Below are 22,787 nucleotides of genomic sequence, written 5' to 3'. Positions count from 1 at the left end.
TGAGTTATCCTCAGGTTAATGCACTCGGGTTTCAAATGACACAGTGCCCTCTTAGTTCTCCTGCCATTCCTCCTACTGACAGAAATGAGAAAGGAAATCAATTCCTGTCCCCTCTGCCAGTGTCAGGCCACCACAGAGAATCCAGAAATAAAGCTCTGAGGAGTAAGCCACCACATTTTTTTCAGTTCTGGCAATGAGCTGGTGCTTCTTACTTTCCCTTTCCAACAGCTGAAGCAAACAGATTACTTCAAACTATACAAGGTTGTCTCTCCTGTAAAAGCTGCAACCCAAGCTGGGCGGTGGTAGTGGCTCACGCCTTTAATCCCAGCACTCAGGAGGCAGAGGCAGAGGCAGGTGGATCTCTGTGAGTTCATGACCAGCTTGGTCTACAAGAGCTAGTTCCAGGACAGCCTCCAAAGCCACAGAGAAACCCTGTCTCGGAAACCTTCCCCTCTTCCCCCGCCAAAATAGCTGCAACCCTAGCACATATGCTAGGAGACCCATGTCACTTAGCCACTAGGTCAGTCCTGGGCCAAGGAGCTGTACCCAATGCTGGGATTCAGGAATGAGTGAGACTAGGGTTCCTCTTATAGAGTACTGCTCAACTGCTATGACAGGACACAGAGATAGTCCACACTCCCCTTCAGTTCTACAGGAAGCCAGAGCTGCCTGGAGGAGAGGCAGCATCACAGGAGGATGGGAATGAGGAACCACATGACATATATTGAACTTCCCAGGGTGAAAAGGGCAGGACCCAGCCAGCTGGTGTGAATTTGGGAGCAATGCTGGCTTAAGTTTTTTTTCTTCTGTTTTAATTACATTCTTTGTATGTGTAGATCAGAGGAATAATTCTTAAGAGTTGGTTCTCTCCTTCCACCTGTGGGTCCCAGGAATCAGACTCAGGTTGTTAGCCTTGGCAACAAGTGTCTTTACCCAGCGAGCCCAGCTGCAGCTTTTGTTCCCATAGAATGTAGAAATATCATAGGAAGTGACTGGCACAGAAAGTCCCCTCATTTGGCTTTACCCATCTTCCACCAAAGCTGTCCCTTAGGAAATAATACTAGTGAGGACACAGATTCCAACAGGCACCTGTCTTTCGTGCCCTGTGTCTTCAAGGGCAGTCCTGGCAACACCCTGACTGCCGCCTGCCTCATGAAGGCAGAAGCAGAAGCCCTGCATTTGGAAACCCTGAAAGGAGCAGCCAGCTCCATGTTATGGCCCTGTTCCAGCACATGGCTCCAAAATTTCTTTTTCTCCTTTCTTCTCAAATTTGAAAAATTCCACAGGGTTTGACAAAAGAAAATCAGAGGCTCTGCTTGCCAGGTTAATCAAACCGTGCCAGCGGAGGCTCTCTCTAGGCCTCCTGGCATCCCTCCCCACCCCCAGTGCCCTCCTCAAAGCCCATTAAGCTGATTAAAATAAAGCCCACTGCATTTTGAGTTCCATCTGGCTGGCAGCTTTTTGCAGGGACAGGGCTATTGGCGCTATGAAGCACAACTGGAGAGGGGCGAGAGCAGAGGGCAGCACTCACTATGGAAATAAGGTGGCCCCGCCCAGCCCTTGCATGTCTGCTGATTTTAATTAGCCAGAGTCATTGGCCCTTTGCCCTGGAGACAGGCAGAAATGTCCCTTACAGTTCCCATCTTTTGGCCTTTCAGGGCAAGAAGGAACCCCTAGTGTGGACCTGCCCCTTCCACCCGCCTCTTCAGCTCTATTTCATTATCCACAACATGCGACAGCTTCGTGACTTCGGTCTGGCCAAGATCAAGGTTCGGAATTACTGGACAGCAGATGGGGTAAGTGGCATGCCCTGCCTCCTCACAGCTCACTTGGTGGTGCACACACTTAGTAGTGTGCCAGTGGCCTCCTTCCTGAGTTCTGAGTGAGTCCAACAAGAGGCTCCCTGAGAGCCTCCAGGAGCAGAACTCACAGCTTCTAAGGTTTAGGAAGTAACAGTGGTAAACACTCTATCATGTCAGTCTGAGAAGAGCCTATGCACTAATACTCCCAGCCATCCATTTAGCTACTGCAGCTGGGTGAGCTAGGTGTTAATCTGCAGGGACCAAGCTTGCTAGGAAGCAGGACTTTTTTTTTTTTTTTTTTTTTTTAAAGACAGGGTCTCTCTAGGTAGCCCTGGCTGTCCCAGAACTCTATAGACCAGACTGACCTCAAACTCATAGGCATCCACCTGCCTCTGCCTCCTGAGTGCTGGACTAAAGTTGTGAAACACCATGCATGACAGAAAGTAGGTTCTTATTTGGTAGTTTGGTAGGTGGGACAGGGATTCTGTGTGTCAGACCAGGCTCTCATGGCTATGGAGCTAACCCTACATGGCTAGCTTTCACTGTGTCTGCAGGCCCATCTGGTCCGAGTCCTTGCTCTGCACCCTACACTGTCCTGCCCTCATCCTTCCTTTTCCAGCCTGTTCCTCATGATTTGATTTGCTTTAGTTCTTTACCCATATGGGCACACCAGGTGCTGTCTGTCTTTTCATATGTTCTGAGGAGACTAATGCAAAAGACACAAACTGCCCTGGAGGCCACCTTGCTGAGACGCTGATAGACAAGATGTAGACAAATAATGCAGTGTGCTGAAGCTCTGAGCAAAGTGAAGCAAGCGCAGTGTATCTCATGTAGTGGTGCCAGGGAACCCCACATCACAGAGGGAGTGAGAAAGGGCAGGCGCACTGTCATTCTGCCTTATTTCCCTCTTCAGTCGACATGGGGTCAAGAATGGCCATGCCTCATGCAAGACACAAGAGACAATAGCACAGCAGAGATGGTGAGTGGGACCTGACCCCAGCCTCCATTTTGCTAGATAGACACTAGGGAGCTGTGGGGTCTGTGGCCATCTGTAAACCTATAGCCAGAAGGAAGGTGCAGCTTCTGTGAATGGCCTCTATGGAGGAAACCCAGCCCATGCTGGCACTTGTAACCATTCCCCTGAGCTTGGAAACTAGTTTTGTTTGTTCCTTCCTTTGCTTGAGACAGGGCCTTATTATGTAGTTGAGGCTAGCTGACCTAGAATTTACCCTGTAGCCAAATCTGCCCTTGAACTCTTAATCCTCCTGCCCTAGCCCTCCAGCTGTCTCCAGAAACCCCTAGGGAGGTCTTGTCTTCCTCTTCTGCTGCTTCAAACCCTTTGACCCAGATGATCAACGTCAAGCCGCTGCTGTGACAACTGAGTTTCCTAATGTTCTTGTGCCAGTCTCTGCTGTCCCCATCAGTGCCTGCCCTCTCTCACGACAGCCTCCTGAGTGCTGGCTGCCATGGCCACATCCTTGTCCCTGCCCACATTCCCGTCTCACTCAGTTCCTGATGCTTGTCCTGCAGATTCTTCAGGCGTTGCTTTCTTCAGGGATTGGCCCCTGCCCTTGAGCCACTTCTGGGCTTCATGGACCTTCCCTATCCTCCCCTGTAGGTTGTGGGCTCCAAGACAGTAGTGCCAGAGGTCTCTACCACTCATCTATGCCAAGGAGATGAGCAGGTGATAGATGGGTGAATGAGAGAACCAGTGGGTGAGTTCACATCCCTGTAGTCCACGAGCAACCATGTTGCCCTTTCTTACACCCAGGTGAGAGGATGAGAGTGTTGAAACAGAGCTGACAGTCCTCCAGAAGAACCCTTGATATCTTCTCCCTCTCCTCTGCCCTCCTCCTTCCTTCCTACCCCCACCCATGTTCTTCTCTCTAATTCTTCCCACAACCAGCATCCACCAACTGCTAGGCACCACAGGCCTGAGACCCATGAGGTGGACACAGTCCCTAGGGCCCTGCTGCCCAGACCAGCAACAGAAAACTCCCCTTGGTTTCTGCTTTTGAGATCTTTCTTTCTTTGTTAATAAATTTGTAAAGTTTAAATTTGAGAGAAACAAGTATCTGGAATATGTGAGGAAGGTTCCAAGAACCTGTGACCTGTGAGTTCCCTTCCTCCCCGGCCATCTCTTAAGTTCAGAGTCCCCCACCTTGTTCTAGACTGGGAAATGAGATGCTTAGCCTGCCCAAGCCCAGGCCCCGCAGTAGCATGGTCACTAAGCATGAATCTAGGACACATTTTACACACTGGATCACAGTGCTGAGAAGCTGTGTGCCTCAGCCAAGACAGGCCCTTATTTACCTGTACTCGGCCTTCTTGGGACTTGCAGAATACAGGAAGGACTCAGGGCCCTCTGAGTCAGGGGAGCGTCGGAGGTGTACTGTGGGTGAGGAAGTGTGGGTTCTGACACCCAGGGTGGAGCATGGAGTGGCACTGCAGAACACTGCTTACACGGCACACAACCATCTGTTGCCAGAACTTACCGGGGGCAGAAAAACACAAACAAATGCAGCTGTGTCTTGGTCGATTTAATATTCTCCAGAGAACTCTATTGCTGTGTGTTTTGGAGGAGATAAAATGAGAGTTTATAGGGAATACAGCTTGGCCTGCAGACATGGCTTGTTAATGCAATGTTTTGTGTATGGGAGTTGGAGGAAGGAAAGTTAAGTGAGAGAGCAAGGTTTACTTGGAATGGGGGAGAGTCCTAGAGCAAGGGGGTTCATTTTGATTGGAATGTGCTTCCTGTCACATCCTCGGGTTAACATTTCCAGCTCCTTTCCCTCAGTAGGTTGCATTGTGAGTGTGAGCTGCCTTGAGAAGAGGGACTTGGTAAGGGAAGTAAGAACAGAAGGCTGCCCTTCACATCACACAGAGGATAGCACAGCCATGTCTGCTGTGACAGCTGTCATTGGTCCACTACTCCAGGAGTCTGGTCTGTTGGGGGGGCACACATGTGTGAGAATGAGCAGCTAAATGTGGGAAGTAGCTTACTGACCTCCAACTATCTTGTGTCATAAATATTGTTCCCTGAATGCATGTAGATGCTCAGGTGAGTCCTGGGCTTCCCACCTCCATGCAGACACCAGGCTTAGAATCACTGGAATGTTTTGAACAGGAGACAATCTGACCAAAGGATCTAAAAGGCCACCATAGAAGCTGTCTGAGGGATGCTGAGGGCAGGGCTAGGTCTACCTCCAGGCCTAGCCTAACTAGGGACAGCATGGTGTGAGCACAGGCAGCCATGCTTGGGTGTATCTGGTTTCTCCCATGATATTTCTGGAAGGTATTCAAATAGTGCCAATGTGGAGAGTGTTGAGTGTGGACCCAAGAGCATCCCACCCTACCACTCCTGTTCTATCCCAGAGCATTTGAATGTGAGCCCTAGCCGTGGACCCTTTCATCCAGGAACATTTCACTGCCTCTGAACACTCAAGTTTGTGTTTCTTGTTATCCCAATGCCCAACATCATGGGGCATGACAGTAATTATTGTTTTGCTTTAATCACTATTCCATATTTAAACAAACCAAATTGCCTCAATTGTTTTGTTATTGTTTTTTTAACATTTGGCTTGGATTCTGATCACAGCAAACATTTAGTCAGCTGAGGCAGGTGACCTGGTGGCATTAAGCAAAGTACTTGTTGGATAGGGGACTGATCATTACCATAAGACTGAGATGTTGACCTTAGAGGCTAGGCCTAGGCCAAGCTTCCCTAGCAGGGAAGGTACAAACTCAGGATAGCAGCTGAGGCTCCATACACTTAGCCAAAAGCAGGTTGTGCTAGGCAGGATATCTCAGTGGCAGGACAGCTGCGTGGCAGGGCAGCTCAGTGGCATAGTGAATCAGTGTCTGAGTCTGTGACTGGTGAATCTCAGGAGCAGAGCTATAATGTCTCAGGAAAGTTTAGAGATGACCACCTGCCTAGCTGGCCACCCATAGGGCTGGATCCACACTGTCCATATAAAAAGAAGATAGGTGAGGGGGCAACCAAGGGCCACTCCAATGGGGAGCTACCAGGAGGATGGAAAGGGGACCCATGAAAGGTCCTTCTCTTGAGTTCAGGGTAGTTCCATGCTATGGCATTTGCTCATTAGTTTCCTGGAGCCCTTACTGACCCAGGCCTTTGTCCTGCCCGGTTGCTTTTTTTACCAATCCTCTTTCCCTGGGTGCTCTATACCCTGATCTAGGTCTGCCTGCCCACCAACTACAGCATCTTGGCCTCTCTTCTAATGCCTGACTCCCCCATCCTGTCCTGCCCCAGTCCTTTTGTCTCTATGGTCACCTCAGCTGCAGTCCTACCATTTATTTCCAAAGCTTGCCTCCTTTTCCATCAGCTCCTTCCTCTCCTATCTGCTACCCTACTCACTGTCTCCCTCTCTCTTGAGAGAAGTAAGTGTCCTCATGACAAAGATGTATTACTTTGGTCATCCTCCCCAAGGGACATGTAAAAGAGCATTGAGTTCCCCTTCCTGACAGAGCCAGAATGATAGCAGCTCATATACAGGAATTTGAAGGAAGGAACAAATGTAAGCCTAAGGACAGAGGCCTTACATCCTGGTGGACACAGGGGTACACAGATGGTTAGCAGAGAGGCAGGAAGCCACATAGCAAACCTGAGAACTCAGAATAAAGTCTGAGAGCTCAGAGCAAAGCCCTCCACAACTGACATCAAGCAGAGAGATGGAAGTCAGAAGGGCTAAGGCCTTCCTGGAGGAGGCTGTGCTGAGCCTATCCTGAGACCTGACAGGCCACTCTCTGGACACAGCAGCTTGCTCTACAAAGTCTCCAAAGCCTAGTAAAACCAAGTGGAAGCAGCAATATAGGAGGCAGAGCCCACACCACCTCCAGGTATCCCAGAGCCTCTAGTTGCTTCCTCCTCTAGAACCTTCTTTGGGTACAGATAGGGAGGAGACTGGCTTACATTCTCTGTGCAGTGGATCTGGTGTATAGGCACCTTCAGGCTGACACAAATGAAGTCCACTGTGGCTGAGTGGCCACCCAAGGCATGGTTTGCTTTCCTAGACCCACCCTGATGTTTGGATTCAGCCAATTCTGTATTCAGATGCTTTGCTGGATAGGCTGGCCATGCTGAAGTTGGTAGTCACCTCTGTAGACAGTGACTCTAGAGCCCTGCACCCCTCATCTCTGCCTCAGGGAAGCCACATGACCACTCCCCTTTGCTGAGTAGTAGGTGTGTTCATTGGAAGGGGCAGGGCAGTTATCCCTGCCAGGCTAGGGAGATAAGTGGTCTTGGCAAGCTAATTCAGTTACCTAGGTTGCAATGATACTTATAATGTGTTAAACATGAATTATCATCTCAATGTGTCTGGTTCTTAAGAACTAGAGAGAAAGAGCATAAAGGGAAAATGAGAGCAGGGAAAGGGACCATGTAGCAGTCATGGGACTTCAGAGTGTCACTAGAGGCAGCATCAGCACAAGTACCACCACACTGCTCATTAAACAAAGAAGGGAAGCAGGAGAGTGTACTTGCACAGAAGTGCACACTCAGATGGTTCTGGGTGAGGTAGTCGGAAGGACGGGATTTCTGAATTACTGGATTCTGCATAAAGAAGAAAGAGCCTCTGTTGAAGCACTGGTAACTGAACATGAGGCAGAGGCTAGGTCTTAAAGCAGGAAAAGATTTTTCCCAGATCTCTAAAGGCATCTTTCTTCTAGAGCTTTGCTGAGGGGATGCTGAGGAGTGCCCATCTGCAAACCCCTAGCCCCAAGGATCTGTGATGCAGTGTGGATCCCCATATAGCTTCCTAGTACAACCCTTGAGGTCTGATGATGTTTATATGGCCACCTACATAACAACAGCCTGGCCTACCTGCAGGTTCCCATCCCAGAATTCAACCAGCAGAATAAAAATATTCAGTAAAAAAATCTACCGAACATATTTTTCTTTCTTCCCTAAACAATGTAGCATAACAATTTCCATAGCATTTACATTGTATTAGGCTTTATAAGTCACTTAGAGATGGTTTGGAGAAAGCAGGAAGGTGTACGTAGGTTATATGCAAATTTGTGATGTTTTATATACAGGACTGCAGTATGAGACAATGCTGGTATCTATGGGGACCCTGCAATAAATCCCCCACAGATGCTGAGTGGTGGCTGTATGTAGAACAAAGTCTGGAAGGATGTGTGTGTGCACACACATCTACTGCAAGGTGCCAAGACCATTACCTCTAGGGAGCAGGAGATGGTATGTGGGACTTAATTAGGAAACTGGGGGGCCCAGAGTTCCACCCACATAGGTAGTTCAGTCTGTGCTGGCCATAGCCATAACAGAGCTCTAGCTAGACACAAAGGGAGGAAGGAGAGTTCTGATGCCTTCTTGCAGGGTGTTCAGGACTGTGGGACAGTGCAAATGTTTGTTTTTGTTCCCTACCCAGATATTCCACACCAGATCTACCCATAGGCAGAGTAGTATATGCTGGGAACATTTGAAATGCATGCTGCAGGCTAGGCAGGAGCCCCTCATCCCCAACAGCCATGACCAGCTCACAAACACCCCCTGCCCCCAGAACTCACTCTTTCTTTACCTCCCTTATGTCTCTTACCTGTCTTCCTCTGCCACAGTCATAATTCTTGAGGGAATGCTGAGCAGTGGACATCTGCAGTCAGGTGGGGCCCTCAACTGTTTGTGTAAGACATGTTTTGGGGGCCAGACATCCCATTAGAAAAGCTAGGCTGCCCATCCACCGATGTCTGGATGGGAAGCCCATCTACAACCTACCACCTCTTTAATGAGTGTTTCTGTCTCGCCAGATGTTTCCATGGTGTTAATTTTCAGAACTGCTCATTGAAAGCTGCCCATGCCATTCTCCTCCACGAGCTGTGTTCTGATTAATTCACAGCACACGCTTGCTCTGTGCCTCCACTAAACAGAGCACACATCCATATAAACATGTAAAAGCGCACTCTGAACATCGACTTTTCTGACAGCCAGCAAATAGTAGCCTGCCATCCCGCAATTGGATGATTGAAGCTGAGTTCCTGTGGTGGGATACAGGTTTGATGCCTCTCCTGCATGACTCTGCAACCCTGACCATGGTGATCTAGGAATTCAGTTACAGTGTGCAGATTTAGCTTTCAGAGAGGCTAAGGTGTGAAGAATGGGGGTAGGTGGGTAGCTCTGGGGCCCCAGAACCCACGCTGGGCCAAACACAGATCAGAAGCCAGAGCTGGGCAGGAGTGGCCTGTGAGAAAAAGCCACAGGCTGCTATCTTTATTCCTCTTTGGTCTTAGGAGAATGTCCAGGCTAGTCATGTGTCAGTTCCCTCATGATGGCTGGGATCCCACCATGTCCTGTATCCTTGGGCAACTGTGGAGGACCTCTGCTGACTCGGCAGTTCACTTTGGTTAGGAGAGACAGGTTAGCAGCCAAACAGGCATGGAGGTGTAGGCCTGCAAACCTAGCCCTTGAAATGCTAGATCTCATGTCTGGAACCCTGTCTGAAATGAGAAAGCCCCCTTAGTCAGCTGTGGAGGTGCACACCTTTAGTCCGTCACTGGGGAGGCAGAGGCAGGCAGATCTCCAAAAGCTTTGGGCTGCCCAGAGGCAGACAGATCTCTATAAGCTGCCCTGGTCTACATAGAGAGTAGATCAATAGTAGCCAAGGCTACATACCCTCTCTCCTAACTGAACAAAACAAAACAAAAACCTGTCCCTAATCCCCCAGAAATGCTGATTCGAGAGAGAATTTCAGAGACAGAGGAACTCAAGAGCATCAGAGTATAGAGGGGATTGGGTGGGGTGTTCTTTAGAGCCTGGTGCTGGGGAGTCCCTGAAGACAAGAAGGAAGTGGGCTGTGGCATCAAGGAGCAGTGTGTGAGACCAGCACACCAGGACCTGGGACTGTAATGGGGAGTTGGGGGTTTGACAGCATGGAGTCACTGGATGCTTTAGGCAGGAGGCTGCTGAGCTCTGACTGAAGTTGTTTTTAAGTGAGTCTGGCTGCTGTGTGGGAAATGAAGTGTATGTGCAGGGTGACAGTACAGAGTAGGAGCAGAGAGACCAATTAGTCAATTCTGGCATCTCTGGAGAGATGGCAGTGGCCTGTACTGGGGCAGCAGTGTCTGTGGAAGATGAAGTCACATTGGAGAGGAGAGAAACAGGCACTCCTGACAGGTTGCATGTGGCAGGGGCAGGGACAAGGTCATCAGAGGGGCTCCCTAGGATTTGGAAATCTGACTGAGTAGGAGAGAGGGTGACTTGGGGGAAGTGATATAGAACTCCGTTGGAACTGTAATTCCAGCACCTTAAGGAGCCAGGGCAGACAGAATCCATGTTCAAGGGTAGCCTAGGCTACTCATCTATGTGTTTTGTTTGTTATTGGTTTTGTTTTGTTTTGTTTTGTTTTAGTATTTGATGGATCTGAGGTGCATAACCGTTGATATTCCCAAGAGGAGAGGGATGGGAGGGACATCCATCCCATAGGGCCCAATGGAGAGGTCAGGACTAGAGAGTCAAGGGGTGGGCATCCTTGACCCAGATGGGCCATGCCGAGTACAAGACACTTAGAAAGCTAGCCTTGAACCTAGGGCAGCCAAGTCACTGAGGCCAGCTGAGCTGGTGGGAATTGCAGAAGTGGATACAAGCCAAGGAGGCTGGGCAGGGGAGTAGTCAGCTAGGCGGAAGCCAAATAACACAGGCACATCATTACTGGAAGCCCAGCCAAGGAGATCACGAAGGAGGAGGAGTAGCTGCCTATTTGTTCTACCAAGCCAACCATGATAGGGGAGCAAGAGATCCCGGGACTTTGGATATGGGCCAGCCCTGTAAACCACTGTCATAGCTGAGAGAAGGGCTCTGTTGTGATCACCCAGACAGCAGGGGTAAACTATTGTTCTGGCTGTGGGTGCCTTGGTACAGTGGATTCTATACTGTGACTGATTCACAGTCAGGAAAATAGCAACTTGTAGGGCACCTCTGAAGACTAGAATACTCAGTAATCGATAGGAAGAAAAACGCAGACTCTCACAGTCGGCATGCATCTCAGAGGAATTATGCTAACTGAAAGAAGCCAGATAGAAAGGGATGCACTTTGTAAGCTATATGTCAAAATTCTAGAAAACATGAGTGTCAGTTTATAAAAAAGGGGCCCGTTTAGTTGGCTCACTGGATAAAAACACTTGCTGTCAAGCCTGATGGTCTGAGTTCCATTCCTAGATACACATAGTGACATAGTGGAAGGAGAGAACTGTCTTCCCCAAGTTGTCCTATGACAACACATGTACACACACACACACACACACACACACACACACACACACACACACACACACACACACACACACACATGCATGCACTCACAGGCACTCCAATGTGTAAAAATCTATAGTGATGGTGAGAAGGTGGGTGGGATTTTAAAGTGTGAAAAGAAACTTGGGGTGATGGGCATCTATTATCCTAAGTGTGGAGATTGTTTTAGGGAGATGTACGTGTTTAGACTTACCAAGTAGCTTTAAAGAGGTGTTTACTGTCTGATGTATGCATTATATTCCTTGATAAAGCCTGGGAAGAGTTCTGTCACAGAGAGGGTGGAAGTAACCAGTAGATAGAGGGTTGCTCTTATTCTAAGCATGAATAGATAAGCATCAGATACATGCATGACACAAGGCCATGTGTTTGGGTTATGAGGAGACAGGGACCTTTCTTTGAAGGTCACTATATGTCATGCTGGCCTGCATTCTCCACATCCTCATTGCAATGGAAACATTTAGAAAAACTGGTAGTAGGGCAAAGATTCCCTAGAAACTGCCATTGTGTTGTCAAGGCTGTGGCCTTGGTACCTGCTCCACATCCCCTGGGTCTTTCCCTGACAGCAGCTGCAGCTGAAGTGAGTGGGTCTGTGGCATGCTGGCATTGCTGCACCTGAGCTGCTTGCTGGGCTATCCGCTGAGGAAACATGCCTAGCTTGTCATGTGTGAGGGCATGGTTGCCCCAGGGGCCACCTGAGCAAACAGTGCACAAATGGACTAACTTCTATCTTTGGGGGACATTTCCAAGGTACATGCCATGGATTTGTTAGAGTCTCAGCAGAATGGAACCCCAACTTCCTCCAGCAATGAAGAATTCAGGCACTCTGGGGGCTTCTTTCTACCCTGTCTTACTTTCCCTATTTCTGACTACAGCAAGTCCTTGTCTCAGGCTCTGCTTTTAAGATACTCAATATGTGAGACACCAGGAGTCCTCCCAGGAGCCTGCATTGGACATGCACACCAGGTCTCCTTGATACAGAAGCCTCAGAAACCACACCTCATTTTAGTTTACTTAAAATACGTATTTATTTTCTTTGTGTGTGTGAATGTATGTGGGTTTTTTGTTTGGGGGTTTTTGTTTGTTCTGTGGGTTTTTTTGATTTTTCTGTTTGCTTGTTTTTGAGACAGAATCTTACTTTGTAGTTCATGCTGGCCTCAAACTCACTATGTCCTGGGACCTGGAAAGTGCCAGGATGACAGACATACACCACGACACCCAGCTGGAGCCAATCTTTAAAGAATGCTGCTATAGGCTGTGAAAAGCCGTGAAGGGTGTCACCAGGGAGTGATGAGGCATCTTTGCTCCTGTAGGAGGTGAACTCTGGTGGCAGTGTGAATCAGGATGAAGCAGCAAGAGACCAGGAAGCAGTGAGACCAATTAGTGGGCCATTACCAGTGTCCTGACAGGAGGCGATGAAAGCCAAGACAGCACCGGAGTCTGCCTCTTTGAGAAAGTTCTTTGATTCCTAGAGTATGCACGGCTTTGCAGAGAGAGGAAGGGGGAGTCCATTTCACAGCTGCTGGCTCAGCTCTAGAGTGCTCCCATTTCTGGCACTTTACATTTCTGTTTGGGGGCATCTTCACTTCCACAGTCTGACACATCAGTCTGATGACACACGTTTTCCTTTTGTTCCATTTTGTGCATTCAGGATCTTGATATTGGTGCCAAGAACGTGAAACTCTATGTCAACAAAAGCCTCATCTTTGATGGCGTATTAGACAAAGGAGAAGGCAAAGCCCCTTTTGATTGTACCATCCCTGTTGACCTTCAGAGCGAGAAGAATGAGAGCTCAGAGAAGGCCCTGAGTGCTGGCTGGGAAGAAAACAAAGGTGTCCTTAAGATGGCTGGCATGAATGGGGACGAGGAGCTTGGGCACAACTGCTCACAGCCAGCTGAAGCCTTGGTGAATATTACAGCTTCCTCACAAGATTTCCCTGATGAAAAGGTGAATTCTACTCATTGCCCAAAGGACAGTTTGTCCAAGTTAGAGGAAGATGTAAGACCGTTGGCAGCCCCTGCCTCAATGGGTGATGGACCCAGTGTCTCTTCTTCCTCTACTTGGAAATGTCCTCCTCTAGAAGAGGAACCCTCTTTGATCCAACAGCTGGAAAACCTCAAAGGCAAGAGAATCCCTGAACTCTCTGGGAAAACCCCACACTGGTTACAGCCTTCTCTAGCAGGGATGGACAAGAAACAGGCAGGCAGGAAGCCCAAACCCCTGTGGCTCAGTCCTGAAAAGGATCTGGAACAGAAGAGCAGGCTTCCATTGGATGATGTCATTGGTGATGCTCCTGGAGAGGTAGAGACCAGGGAAAAAGGTCCTCGGCGTGAGCAAGGGAGGACTAGCAGCTGGAATGTCATCACTGAAGAGAGACCCCAGAAGGCATCCTCCAAAGCCTGTGGTGATGACTTAGACATCTTTAGCCAGCCTCCTAACAGGGATCGCCCTGCTAGTGGGAGGAGGGCCCTGAAGAAGGATGCCAGCGGTAGCCATGGTGATGACCAGCCAGCCAGCAAAGGTAAGCTTTGAGAAGCCTCATTTGGCATAAAGCCATTTGTTTCCCTGGACTCTGGTTGCCTTACCTATACAACAAGGGGGCACTTTTCTCAAGTAGGAATCACAAATCCACTGTCTCAGCCAGAGAGGTGGTTCAAAGAGGGGTAACTGGGTACTCTGAATGTTGAACTACTACATATGATTGTCACTGGCACCAGGATCTGTCTCTTGGCCCATTTTTTCTTGCTGTACATGGTTTTTCCGACCTGGACTTCATTCTCCACCTTTGATAAAGTCATTAGTCCCTAGTAACTTCCCCGACTCTATTAGAAGACAACCCTAGGATGGTGCTGAACACAGGTGACACTAGCCTGGGTAGAGAAAGAACTTCTGGGCATTGTAGGGTGGTGGCCAGAGGGTCCAAGGCCATTGGAAGGAGGCAGCCACCACTCCACAGTCTTGTTTCTTGCCTTCAGGAATCCATGGCTAGTGCCAGTCTCCTTTTTCTTTTTTTGGTACAAACTGGGAGTATGGAAAAGTCTTATTTTACAGTGATAGCAACTGAGGCTGATTATTTTGAACAAGGTTCAGGGTCTGGTCTGCATGTCCATTCTGAATAAGGAGAGTATTATGGGGGAGGGGTATTCTGTGTCCATCTGTATAAGAGGGTACCAGAGTGACGGGTAGGGTCATTCAGACTGCCCCTGTATTATGGATGACTTTATAGTGAAGCCATCTGGATAAATCTGGCTGTTTGCAGGCTCTTTTCTCTCTGAGCTTCAGTGTCTTCATCTGTAAGGTAGGATTGACACACCTTTGTTAGAGATGTGAGGAACAGACAAGACAGTGACTTCAGTGAAGCAACAGAGCCTGGCACTTGGGGAGTGTTCAACAAGTTATGAGTGAGATATCAGCTTGTGTCATATACTAACCCTCCCCCAAGACCTACTGGGCCTCAGTTTTAGCTCCCTTCACCCTATTCCAACAAAGCCCCTACAAAACATTCCCTCCCTCAGATGTAACGGATACGAGCTGCACCACAGAGATTGTGGATGGTCTCCTGAGATTCCTGGGCTGTGTTTATCAGGTACCTGGCAGAGAAGCAGGCCCCAGTAGATGGTTGCTGCTTCCGCTCCCCCTTCTCCAGCCTGTGTCACCTCTACTCTGATTCTGCCTATTGTTGGTGTGACCACAGGAGTCCCTGCTTGTCCTTAGTGAATCATCTCTATTCATTGTATCAATGAGCATCTGGTTGGTCCTTCATGTGTCACATCAGATACAGAGCAAATCCCTCAGACTCTGAGGACTAACCCACCTAACCACAGGCTGCCCTCTGGGTCTTTGCTGGTGCCCACCTCTCATTTAGACTCTGAGAATGAGTAGAAATCAGGAAACCTCAAAGGAGCATGGTGGGACTAAGCCTGGAACCTCTACACTCAGAGCACTGAGGCAGGAGTATCACCAGCTCTAGACTGACCTCTGCTACATAGAAAGACCCTGCCTCCAGAAACACATTAAAATGATCAGGGGCATGTATGGGGGGGTGGTAGGCAAAGTACTTGAGGATCTGAGTTGATCCCCCAAACCCCCCTAGTCCCAGATTTGGGGAGTCAGAGGCAGTAAGATTCCTTGTTAGCCAGCCAGTCTAACCAAATAATGATATCCAGGCTAGTGAGAGACCTTGTCTCAGAGGATGTGGATATCCACTGAAGGTGATGACCAAGGGTTGTCTTCCAACCACAGGCATGCAAATCTATGTATACATGCACCAACCCCCCCACCCCCCCACACACAAACACACAGACACACAGACACACACACACACACACACTGAAGAAAACAATATAGTTCAGATAGAGAAGTTTTATGAGTATGAAAGCCTGCTTCAGGTGACATGCTGTGGGGCAGGACAGTGGTGACAAGCAGCTTCAGGACTTGGATCTGTGTGTGCTTCTCTTTGCCAAGGTCTGGTCCAACCTTAATGATTCTGAACCCTCTTGACAGCCCCATCTTGCAGATTAAAAAGTAAAGCTTAAGTAACTTTCCTGGGTTTTCCTTTCACACAGCCAGTGAGGCTAGTATAGAATTTGAACCATGGTGGTTCAGCCCTACCCTCCATGCTTGGAGCCAGAACTCTTGGGGCTGATTAGCAGAGCTGCCAGTGTTCACTGAATGGTCAACCAGGCTTTAAACAGACAAGGAGCAGCAGGGAGTTCTTGGTGACGGGCAACAGTCCAACCGTTCAAGTTCATAGGCCTAGATCTCACTTTAGTTTCTTTCCAGACATTTCCCTGCTTGGCTCAGTGACACATTAAGAATAGAGCCCTTGAGATTTAATGTTTGTTAGCTGGTTTTGCTAATGAGGAAAGTTGTTTAGAAATTGTGTTATTACCAATCACCCCAGTGCCAAAGCCCATGTCTGGGCCTCCAAGAAGTGTGCTTGCTGAGTCCACCAAAATGCTAGTGGAGTGAGTAAGCTCACAGTGGCTGCAGAGCTCTGCCCTCACCATGGTGAGTCTGTGTCTTCAGTGTGGCTCAGCAGGGAATCAGATTTTACTATAATGCCATGTGCATTCTGGAAGTAGGTAGATGAGGGCTCATCAGCCTTTACTCTGAGCAGGAGTAGATGGAGAACTCAGGTACTCTGATGCCAAAGGCAAATAGCATCTTCTCCCTGTCCCCTTGGTTCTCCTCATACAAGTCCTCCAGGCACCCTTTTCCTCACTAGTTTGTTCATAGACAGCTAAAGGGCTCTCAGGTCTGAGTGACTCAGTGCTGGCTTTGGGCCTTGCAGCCAGTTCCAGAGTCTCAGGGGACCTGATTGGTGAACTTGGGTCAGGTGTCCCTCCCTTACCCAATCAGCAATAGTTGAAGTTGGTTCACTGCAAGAAAGGTGGCTCTTGTGTTCATCCGTCTTTGTTTCTTGTGTTAGTGACCATCGGTGCAGATGTTTGCCCTTGTCCATCCATGTTTCTTGTGTTAGTTACCAATGATGCAGATGTGAGGACAACTTATAAACATCAAGCATCATAGCTGACTCCATACAGGAATAGTCTTTGGCAACTTGGATTCAGTCATGTCATCATCATAGGTCCTTCCAGACTGCATAGGCTCCAGATGGACACCATTGCTTTCTGCTGCCCATTTGGGTTTAGGATTGGGACTGGGGACATGGCTTAATAAGACAGTGTTTCTTCCTTAGTACCACAAAAAAGAAAAAAAAAAGAAACTTCTTGTCTAGCAGATTTAGGATAGGATTGTCACTAGTGACAGGCCAAGCCTTAGCTTGGTCCAGAGCAGTAGATAGAACATGTTCCCAGCAGACAGAAAGACACATGGAGACATATGGATGTCCAGCTGCCATCACACCCGAGAGGACCAGGAGAAAGTCTACACCTCTCCTTTTAGAACCAAGTATGCAACTCAGAAAAGAGTCTGAAAGGCAGACTTAGAAGAAATGCCAAGTCCCTGCTCCCTGGCAGAGGCACACCGGCCAAGTTCTTGATGTGTGGTGCTTAGTGTCTCCTGGCATGCTTGTGGGCCAACCTGCCATTGCTTTCAGTCAGAGGAACTCAGATCACAGAGACACAAGTGATGACAGCCATGCTAGAGCTTCTTCTGCCACTTGTCACACCAGCCTCTGTGAGGAGAGAATGTAGGGACTTCTTGGCTCCTTAATGATGGGAGATAGGAAGAAGGGGATAGGACATGCATGGGAGAACCTGCAAGTGACAGCCTCCAGGCTGATCTGGGAGACTAAAGGCAAGAAGCTGGTGTGAACAGGCCTTCCTGTCCTAGCAAACACTTCCTAGGTATTTCTAGTACCTTATACTATCTATGTGTGGCATTGGGGCATGGCAGGGAGCAAGGATGAGGTGACAGGGGCCACTGGAAGGAAGTAAGCAACTGGAGGAAGAGCTCTCCCAGTAGAGGTCACAGAAGGACAAAGCCCCACTGGAGACGACTCCTAATATGTCCTTGGACAGGCGTCCGGTGGGGTGGAGCAGAATGGCAGTGGCACTGGGGGAAATGGAGTTTGTAGAACTAAGAAAAGTCACATCAGAGCCCTGTGGACAGGGTTCATGGTAATGAGAGTGGTGTGTGACAAACTCTGCTGTAGGCTCATGGCTTAGGGTGTTGAAGTGACCAGACTATGTACAGATAGCATGAGGTTCGAGGAATACCTAGGAAGTGTTTGCTGGGATAGGAAGGCCTGTCCACACCAGCTTCTTGCTTTCAGTCCCCCAGATCAGCCTGGAGGCTGTCACCTGTGAGATCTCCTGTGCCTGTCCTGACCCCTTCTTCCTATCTGCCACCAGCAAGGAGCCCAGTGGTCTGGTCATTGGAAATGAGGGACCCTTGCAGAAGTGGATCTAAAATTGGGCAGTGCCTATGTGGGAGCTGGGAGACCCATGGGGGCTGATAGTGATGGCTGGGTTAGAACAAGAGGGTGGCACTACTGTGATAAGAAGCTGTGGGTAGGCTGGCTGTGGTGGGCATACCTGTGCTCCTGAAATTCTGGAAGCTGGGGCAGGGAGATCACAAGTTTGAGGCTAGCCTGAGCTATGTAGTAAAACCCCCATTTCACAAAAAGGGAGAAAGGGAGGGGGGAGGGAGGGAGGGAGGGAAGGGAGGGAAGGGAAAGGGAGGGAAGGGAGGGAAGGGAGGGAACAAGGAAAGGGAAAGGAGAAAGGAAAGGAGGGGGAAAGGAGGAAAGGGAGGGAAGGGAGGGAAGGAAAGGAAGGAAGGAAGGAAGAAGGAAGGAAGGAAAAGAAGAAAGAAGGAAGGGAAGGAAGGAAAGGGAAAGGAAAGAAGGAAAGAAGTGAAGGGAAGGAAGGAAAGGGAAGGAAGGAAGAGTGACAAACTCTGCTGTAAAGGGTGTTGAAGGACTATGGATAGCATGAAGGAATACCTAGGAAGGGATAAAGGGACCAAGGATCAAACCTGTGAGAGGAGCAAGGAGCCCAATTGGAAAAGGGGCAGAAGTGGAAAGGCAAAGCTGGGAGAATGGGGGGATAAAGAACAAGAGGGTGGCAAGATAAGAAGGAAAGGAAAGGAAAGGGAGATCACAAGGAGGCTAGGAAGGAAGGGAGAAAGGAAGGAGGGAGGGAGGGAGGGAGGAAAAAGGAAGGAAGGAAGGAAGGAAGGAAGGAAGGAAGGAAGGAAGGAAGGAGCTAGCTAGCTCCCTGAGCCAGGAAGATAGAAGGCAGAAGTGGTATGTCTCCTGAACCACTGGGACAGGGACTATCAAATGCAAAAGCTTTGTCTGGGATGTCATGCATGAAGTGAAGATTGACAAAAGACTGAGAAGTCACTGTCTCTTGTAGAAAGTCATGTCAATGGGGAGTTCTGAGACCCATAGGTGTCTTTCTTAGGCATCCAAAGTGCAAAAAGCCACCAGGGGTCTGCTCTCAGGAACAGATGGATGCAAGAGCTCAGATAAGACCACCGGGGTTTCTCTGTATCTTTGGCTCCTGCTACCAAGTTGGCATCATTTTTAGGCAGGTTCCCTGCAGTGTAGTCAAATGGGCCCTCACAATTCCAGCATATATCCCATCGGTCTGACTCAGGCAGGGGAATGACAGCCCCCTTAGCTTCAGTGTGGAGGGACTGCAAGTGGGGTCTCCAGAAAGCTGAGGCTTGTTCCCCAAAGAAGGGAGTCTGCATTTAGGATGGGGTGAGAGGCTGCTATTACAACAGGAAGCAGGGTATCCACACAGAAAAGAGGAGGACAGGGCATGATGGGAGGAAGCCACAGGATCTGGTACCCTTCCTTTTCTAGGCAGGAGAGATTTATGCATGTCTGCAGGCAGAGCGAGCAGCAGGAAGCACTGGAGGAAGAAGTGCTGGAAGATTCTAGAGAGGAGATAATTGATGGTACCAGGCCCCCTAAAAAGCAGTCAGGAAACTACATAAAATGGCAGTGCCACTGTCGACTCACAGTGACACCTCTGGATGATCATTGCTGTGCTTGGCTGCCTGGATAGGCCACTGCGGTGTTCACACTGGGCTCATAGATTCTGAGAAGGGGGCTTCAGAGCCTCTCTCGGAGGACTGGTTTGTGTCCCATGTGTGGGAGTAGACAGGTGCCTTACCTTTTAGTACACATGGCCTCCACAGACAAGTGCTAGGACTGTAGATCTAGCATTCGTTCTTGAACATTCTTCCTGCTGTTAAATAATGCCTTGTAGTGCCGTCAGAGTCACATGATAGGCCAGCCTCCATTGCAGTGCAGCCCACACTGTGACCAACTCAGACCCTGTGGGCCACGATGTGTCCCTGGCTATGTGAGTTTCAAAGCGGGATGACTTCTGGTAGAGTTTCCAACATTAAAATAGCCTTCCTGGGTCAGCTTCCTGTCGCCATGGTACCTGAGACAGACAACTTTCAAAGAGAATGGGTTTACTAAGTCTCACAGTTTCAAAGGCTCCAGGTCTGAACTGTTTGGCCATTTTGCTTTGGGCCCACAGTGAGGCAGCATGTGATGGTGGTAGCATGTGGTGGAGGAAGCTGTTCACCTCATGGTAGCTAGAAAGTAAAGAAAGGAAGAACAGAGACCCATATCCCAGAGTTCCCTTCAGGTATATGGCCCCACCTCCTAAAGGCTCCACCCCCTCCCAGTAGTGCCACAATCTGGAGGGCAAGCCTGCAACATACCATCCTTCAAGATTAGAACATTCAGGATTCTAAGTGAAGCCCTTCTCCTGATTTGTATAATAGTTGTACTCCTAGAAAGTTCAAAGCCTATTAAAAATACTCCTTGTCTTTTCTGAAATGGGAGTCTAGACCCCAAAGCCAACACTAAAGAATCCCAGATGTCACAAGGCCTCTCAGGCCATGGGACAGCCAAGGCAGCTAAGAGACATTTCATGAGGCAGTTTCCAGGGTGTGACACTAACAGGGTGTTACCCCGTCCTGTGTTCTCTCTTTCAGAAGACACTCAGGTCCCGGGGACCCTGCCTTGGTTGCAGTGGTATGGCGAGAAGGAGCATGCACTGCATGCATCATGGGACTCCCTCACGGCCTTTGACCATGCCCACCGGGGCCGCATCTCTGCCCTGGAGCCACAGGGGGACATCCTAGATGAGTTCCTGAAGCAGCAGAGGAGCAGCCGGTATGAGGAACCCCCAGCCCCTTGCAGAAAGGAGGAGCCAGAGCCCTCCATAGAGACAGATGGTGACAGTGACTTTAAAATCCCAGTCCTTCCTTATGGACAGCACTTGGTCATTGACATCAAGTCTACCTGGGGAGACAGACACTACGTTGGCCTTAATGGCATAGAGATATTCAGCTCCACAGGGGAGCCAGTGCAGATCTCCAGCATTACAGCGGACCCCCCTGATATCAACATTTTACCAGCGTACGGGAAAGACCCACGTGTAGTCTCTAACCTCATTGATGGGGTGAACAGGACGCAGGATGACATGCATGTCTGGCTGGCACCCTTCACACCAGGCATGACCCACTCCATCTCCATCGAGTTCACACATGCTTGCCAAGTTGCCCTGATTAGGATTTGGAATTACAATAAGTCTCGAATACACTCCTTCCGTGGTGTGAAGGACATCACCATGCTGTTGGATACACAGTGCATCTTTGAAGGAGAAATTGCCAAAGCCTCGGGAACCCTAATGGGAGGTACAGTATATCTGTAGGGATGTTCTAGAAGTCGTTTGCTGCTTGATGAGCCATGGGGGGGGGGCGGAACCCATGAGCTAGCCCAGGACTGATAAAGTCCTCTTTATAGACATGCTGTACCCCTCACCTCCTCCAGCATGGGTGGGCCAGAGCCTCTTAACACTAAGTGTCTGTCTAGGGACCAGGATCCTGAACCTGAGAAGGAGCTTTTCTGTAAGTCAGAGTCATGAATTGTAGCATCTTTCTTGCCTTAAGGCAAAGGGGTAGAGTGTTTGGGAAGGCCATGGGCCAGCCAGTCACTGGAGCCCAGCTTCCAAGGCTGGGAGCTGAATACCCATACCCCTTGTAGAGGAGGTGCCTCATAAAAGGGCCCACAGGAAGCCAGACTAGGCAGTGTGTACCTGTAATCCCAGCACTAGGGTTGTGCGTGGATAATGAAATCATCCCGAGACTACCCACCTACCCCATACCCATGTGGGCTATAGACTGAGTTCAAGGGCAGTCTGGGTCTCTTCATAGGGCTGTCTCAAGACTTGAAGCAAGGGGATTTTGTGGCTACAGTTCATTGTAGATCTCTTGCATAGCATGTGCAAGTTCCTGGGGTCCATCTCCCCAGCACAGCAGAAGCAGGCTCAGGGATCTGGGTTGGACATCTAGTGCCTCTCACACACCAGGGACTTGCTTGGTGACAGATGACAAGGATTCTTGTTCCATGAGGTCCCAACAGTAGATCAGAGTGGCTCTCAGCTTAGTGAAATAATGAGGACCAAGCTGTTGGCTCACATCAGAACTGTCAGCTGCTTGTGATCACATAGTGTGTGGGACACCAGAACATGTTCTGGATGGCAGATCACTGGGGCCCGGGGCCAGCTGAACCTTCTCTCTTCTTGGTGATGTGCCCAGCCCCTGAGCACTTTGGAGACACTATCCTTTTCACCATGGACGAGGACATCCTGGAGGCCATATTCTGCTTGGATGAGACTTTTGACATGGATGCTGACAGCCTGTGTGGCTTTCAGCCTGAAGAGGCACTAAAGAGGCCTAGCACTGCTGATGATGGTGAGGATCAGGATGAACGGCCTTTCACACAGGCCGGCTTGGCTGCCCAGGACCAGGTAGGGCTGGAGTGGGGCTGGGGAGTACCCCTAAATGGATTCCTTTTGTTGTTCAGGGCAAGGTCTCACCCTGGGAGACTGTCTGACCTTGAACTCACTGCCTTCCTGCTTCAGCTTCCCGAAAGCTGGGACAGCTCCTAAGTGGATTACTGCTCCTAACTTAGAGCGGGGAGGGGAAGTAAAATAGATATCCTTTACCCTGCTGGGGCTGCTGCCTTGACAAACCTGTTTTTCTATTTCATTTTCTATTCAGTATTTCATATTTCACCCTCTAATTATTTATTATTATTTTTTAAACCAGAGTGAAGTAAGGATTCAAATTTTCATCAAAGCCAGGAAATACAGGCTGGGTGTTGGGCTCAGTGCCGTGTTTGTGTGTGTGTGTGTGTGTGTGTGAGTGTGAGTGTGTGTGTGTGTGTGTGTGTGTGTGTGTGTGTGTGTGTGTGTGTGTG

The 22,787-nt window shown here is 49.2% G+C and overlaps 1 protein-coding gene across 10 annotated transcripts in view; it reads left to right on the top strand.

Moving 5' to 3' along the window:
* Window positions 1–22,787, top strand: part of Katnip (katanin interacting protein) — a 176,469-nt gene that overhangs the window by 129,621 nt on the left and 24,061 nt on the right. For all 10 annotated transcript variants that reach the window (XM_027404700.2, XM_027404697.2, XM_027404704.2 and 7 more), the window contains 4 exons: window positions 1,659–1,796; window positions 12,734–13,604; window positions 20,516–21,220; window positions 22,124–22,335. In XM_027404700.2, the coding sequence (XP_027260501.1) occupies window positions 1,659–1,796; window positions 12,734–13,604; window positions 20,516–21,220; window positions 22,124–22,335 (1,926 nt within the window). The remainder of the gene's footprint in view (window positions 1–1,658; window positions 1,797–12,733; window positions 13,605–20,515; window positions 21,221–22,123; window positions 22,336–22,787) is intronic.

Source organism: Cricetulus griseus, chromosome 3, assembly GCF_003668045.3.
Source record: "Cricetulus griseus strain 17A/GY chromosome 3, alternate assembly CriGri-PICRH-1.0, whole genome shotgun sequence".
Lineage (NCBI taxonomy): Eukaryota > Metazoa > Chordata > Mammalia > Rodentia > Cricetidae > Cricetulus > Cricetulus griseus.
This window is presented reverse-complemented; position numbering and strand designations above follow the sequence as displayed.